This window comes from Camelina sativa, chromosome 15 (genome assembly GCF_000633955.1).
Source record: "Camelina sativa cultivar DH55 chromosome 15, Cs, whole genome shotgun sequence".
Taxonomy (NCBI): domain Eukaryota; kingdom Viridiplantae; phylum Streptophyta; class Magnoliopsida; order Brassicales; family Brassicaceae; genus Camelina; species Camelina sativa.
In genome coordinates, this window is record NC_025699.1 from 7657612 (window position 1) to 7661725 (window position 4114).

General features: G+C 39.5%; 1 protein-coding gene across 1 annotated transcript; it reads right to left on the reverse strand.

Annotated features, from left to right (window-relative positions):
* LOC104745912 lies at positions 296 to 3856 on the reverse strand. Its single transcript, XM_010467287.2, has 6 exons — positions 3683 to 3856; positions 3386 to 3476; positions 2021 to 3107; positions 917 to 1746; positions 752 to 808; positions 296 to 654 (listed from the first exon to the last, which is right to left on the reverse strand). Exons 3-6 carry the CDS (start codon positions 2979 to 2981, stop codon positions 412 to 414), a joined length of 2091 nt encoding a protein of 696 aa, XP_010465589.1. The 5' UTR covers positions 2982 to 3107; positions 3386 to 3476; positions 3683 to 3856; the 3' UTR covers positions 296 to 411.

The following is a 4114-nucleotide window of genomic DNA, read 5'->3' on the forward strand; positions in this document are numbered from 1 at the left end:
AAAAAATAGTTTGAATCTACATCTGGTACTGAACAACTTTAGCTCAAAGCATCAGATTCCCTCGATTAAGCAATGACATCAAAGTCAAACTTATGGCGGATCAGAAGATTCATTAAACTATTCCTAACTCACTCTGCCCCATACAATAATCAACAATTTGCCTGACAATTACCGACTCAGTGAACAATTAGTGCCTGATGCCTTCACGTGTAATAAAATTCGCCAAGTACTTAAGCTTTCCAGGATACAGATTCCAACAAAAAGAGAGAGTAATGATTTCAAATTGCAATATAAGTTCAAAGAATAGCAAGAAATTTTGTAAGAATTGGGGGGTTTTTGTTCTTTTTTTTTTACTTTCTGATACACGATCTTACCAGTACTAAACCAAAAGTAAACGAGGGAAGTACACACTTAAGGTCTCATACATTTGACTAGTACGTCCACAAATCTCTTGTACATATGCTGCTTCATGTACATCTTCTCAACTTTTTCACGTCCTTGGTTACCTAGTTGTAGCCTTGTAGATGGGTTTCTAAGAAGAAGCAAAAGGTTCTGAGCTAAAAATTTATTACCTGGCCTCCCCACAGGGTGAAGTAGCCCTGTAACATTGTGCTCAACTATCTCTTTTGTTCCTCCAGCGTCTGTTCCAAGCACCTGTCCCCATTAAAAACAATGATTAGGATGAGAGAACATTGCCTTTTTGTCTCTCCAGAATAATAAAACATGGATTCGTCTATCGTTTGTTTCTCACCGGAAGACCATAAGCCATTGCTTCGATAGTCACTCTCCCGAATGTTTCACCAACTCCCTGTTTCACAAATTGAAGATGGTAAACAAAGGTTGAATAACGCATCAAGCATTTGATAGTGTCTGTTTTGAGGGCAAGCCATAAAAGGATCAAGATGAGGAAAATTACCTGGGAATTTGTTACGTAGACATCTGCAGCAGAGTATAATGAGGCAACACGAGTGGTTGCTGGAGTCCACAGAACAGACTTCGATAAGTTTCCATTGCTTGACAAGAAGCTCAACATTTCCTTAACGTATGCAACTTTGTTGCTCTTAGACCCAACTGATCCAAAAAGAAGTTTAAGGTTTTGTTTCTGTGTTACGTTGCCAAACAACAACAGCTTTCTTTTACCAGTGGCCGTGAGAACGGATGGATTTTCAATAGCAGGAGACGTGATTTTCATCTTCCGTGGTGAGCCTCTTAAACGATGTCTGACAGAAAGACTAATCTTTTCCTTCCTGATGCCATTGAGGTTCTTGATTCTGGACTGATTACTTTTAGTCACTGGTTCTTGTTCTTGTTGTCTCTCCAGTGCCAAGGCGGTAGATTCAAGAAGAAGAAGTTGTCCCTTTCCCGGGTTTATGCTGCTAAGAGACATCACAAGCATATCCGTATCTGTCAAACCGAACTCCGTTCTGACTGATTCACGTAGTGTTTGTCTTTTCTTCTTCATCATCTCCTGGGTCAGTGTTGGAGTATTTAGTGAACTGGAAATCCCGGCAACAAAAGCCAACTCATCATTAACAGACAGCGGAACAATAACCGGCTGAGACCTAAGCTTTATATGGTCCTCTTCACACCATGTTAACCATTGTTTGCTCTGTACTTCAGATAGAAAAATTAGCAGTTTCACTCGGTCGAGCACAGGTTTTGCTCGATCAAAGTACTCTCGCCGGTTCTCCATCACCCACCAAGCGATTTGACTTCCACCAGCTGGATGGTGATCCATGTATTGATCTGCGGAGATTGTAACATACATCATAATGAGTATCCAAACTTGAGGCAGAAAAGGAATATTGAACATGCTTCAACAATTGTTTTGATGAAAAATATATAAAACTTGCACTAATAGAAAACAATCGAAAGCGAGCATGCTATATTTGACAACTTCTAGATTAACAATGCATCTTTCAGTAGGAATGGGCTATGGTACGCATTTATGAACATGATAGTCAATATATACTCATGCAAATAGTGATGTCAAAGAATTAGCAGATCTATTTTTCCTTACCTATCCATGAGGCACAGACTGCTGATCCTGCAATAACAAGATCTGCTTTCATGGCAGTTTTGAAACTGAGTTCTCCTTTGTCTTCAACCACTTTGATCCTTCTCCTTGTGAGCTCTGGCAATAATCCACCCCTTCTACTCAAAACTACTGCATATACTGTTGCACCACAGCTCAAAAGCTCGGAAGCCAACTCCATCATTGAAATTGGAGCACCAGTCATTGATAGTTCATGGAAAAGTAGGACGAATCTTCTAGACCAAACAAGACGTTTAAAGTCTGATTTCCTGTCACAGGTCCCTGATCGCTTTTGCGGACTCCATTCAAGAATTCTATCCTCTAGCGATCCAAACGGACCAAAAAGTTTACCGTAGGTGACATTAGTCTTTGGAAGTTCTTGATCTTGCTCGTCCAAGTCCCTAGTCTCCATCACTTTCCTCACCTTCTGCTTACTACGAATCCTTGCACGTGAACTACGACTACCTTTTCTGGTCCTCCTCCTGGAACTCAAGCTTGTTCGAGATGTGACATCCTCTTTCTTGGCCAAAGTTACATGCATCCTTTTATTTACACCTATATGAATTATATTGGTATTATCTACTACAGCATGAGAACTCCCATTAGCAACTGAATCAAGTCGTTTAGTCTGCTCCACATGCAAAACATCTTCTCTCAGTTTGCCTCCAAACCGTAAAAACTCAACTTTGCTATCATCATCATGCGCCCATCTGGACTGAACATAAAATCCAAGATAGGTCCAAAGAGTAATCAAAAGTAGCCAATATAGCAGACGGTTACTTCTGAACCACTGAACACCTGCTCCACCACTACCTTTGCCATCTCTACGTGGAGTCCTGCCTGAATGAACTCTCCTAAATGTAGGTGAACCCTTTGGAGTAGACCTCCCTGACAATGAAGACTTAAAGCTACCTAGTTTCAGCGGTGACAGACGAAGGTCTTCCATACTTTTTTCTTTACAACAGTAACATCCTCAATATCCTACTATTATTCCCCAGACTTCAATAAGCCACAAAACCACAAGCATTGACAAGTTCCATTTCACTTCATTCCATCAACTCTCAGCAGCAACCTAGAAAGATAAAATCAATCATCAGCATGGTTTACATAACAAGTACTTGTAAACCAGCTATATATATATATATATATATATAGTATCACTTATGATTCAGTTCCCTCACTGCTAAAATCTAAACAAACTCAAATTCAATTGGTATATGAAATCGCCACTTCCATATAAAGATAGAATCAGAACTGAAACCGCGTTGACGAAATAGAGAAACAGTTTCCGATTACGAAATAAAGCCAATGTATATAAAAAAAGATCAAGATCGAAGCGAGCAATCTTACTAATTCCGGTACCAAAATTGAACTTCCGACTTGGTTAGCCGATGCTTGGAACTAGGATTGAGGCGATCTTTGTTTTTTTCCCCCCAGAAATCTACGATTCAAAGGCAAAAGATAGAGAAGAATCCTAAAAGTCAATGTACTTCAACAACAAAACTAGAAAGAAGAATCGTCGATGCAGAGAGATGAGAAAACAACACGAACTTGCAAAGAAGCAGACGAAGCAGATGAAGACGAATTAGAAAGAAACAAAGAAGAAAAAGAAGAAGAAGAAGAAGAAGAAGAAGAAGAAGACATTACATTGCATACAGTTTTCTCCGGTGATCTCTAAGCTCGAGCCACCACCAATCGCGGCGAGAAAGAGAGAGAGAGAGTTCAGAGACTCGGAGTCTTAACGGAGTCAGAGAGCTGTGCACGAGGAGAGAGCCAAGAGAGAGAGAGGTGGCTGATTCTTATTTGTTATCTGATTTTTCTTTCTTTTTTTTTTTGACCAATTGATCGTTTATTAATCGTTGTTTTCCTGACGTCAAAACTAATAAAGTAATTGTCGTTTCGCTTTTTTCCGAGTATGAGATGGCCTCACATGTGTTAGCCAACACGTGTGGGCTACTCTGTTTTCATTATTTTTTTTAAAAAAATTGCGTGTGAATTTCCAAGGACATTTGTAGAAATTATATGAGCATTTTAATAAATTGACTGATGAGTGACAACATAATTTAAATTTGATCCAAA

Bases quoted from the DNA above. Each gene is read 5' to 3' on its own strand.
- LOC104745912 (XM_010467287.2), bottom strand. From the start codon at position 2,981: ATGGAAGACCTTCGTCTGTCACCGCTGAAACTAGGTAGCTTTAAGTCT. The intron at 1,747-2,020 runs GTAAGGAAAAAT...CAATCTCCGCAG, and splicing joins AGTCTGTGCCTCATGGATAG to ATCAATACATGGATCACCAT. The intron at 655-751 runs GTGAGAAACAAA...TAATGGGGACAG, and splicing joins CAATGGCTTATGGTCTTCCG to GTGCTTGGAACAGACGCTGG.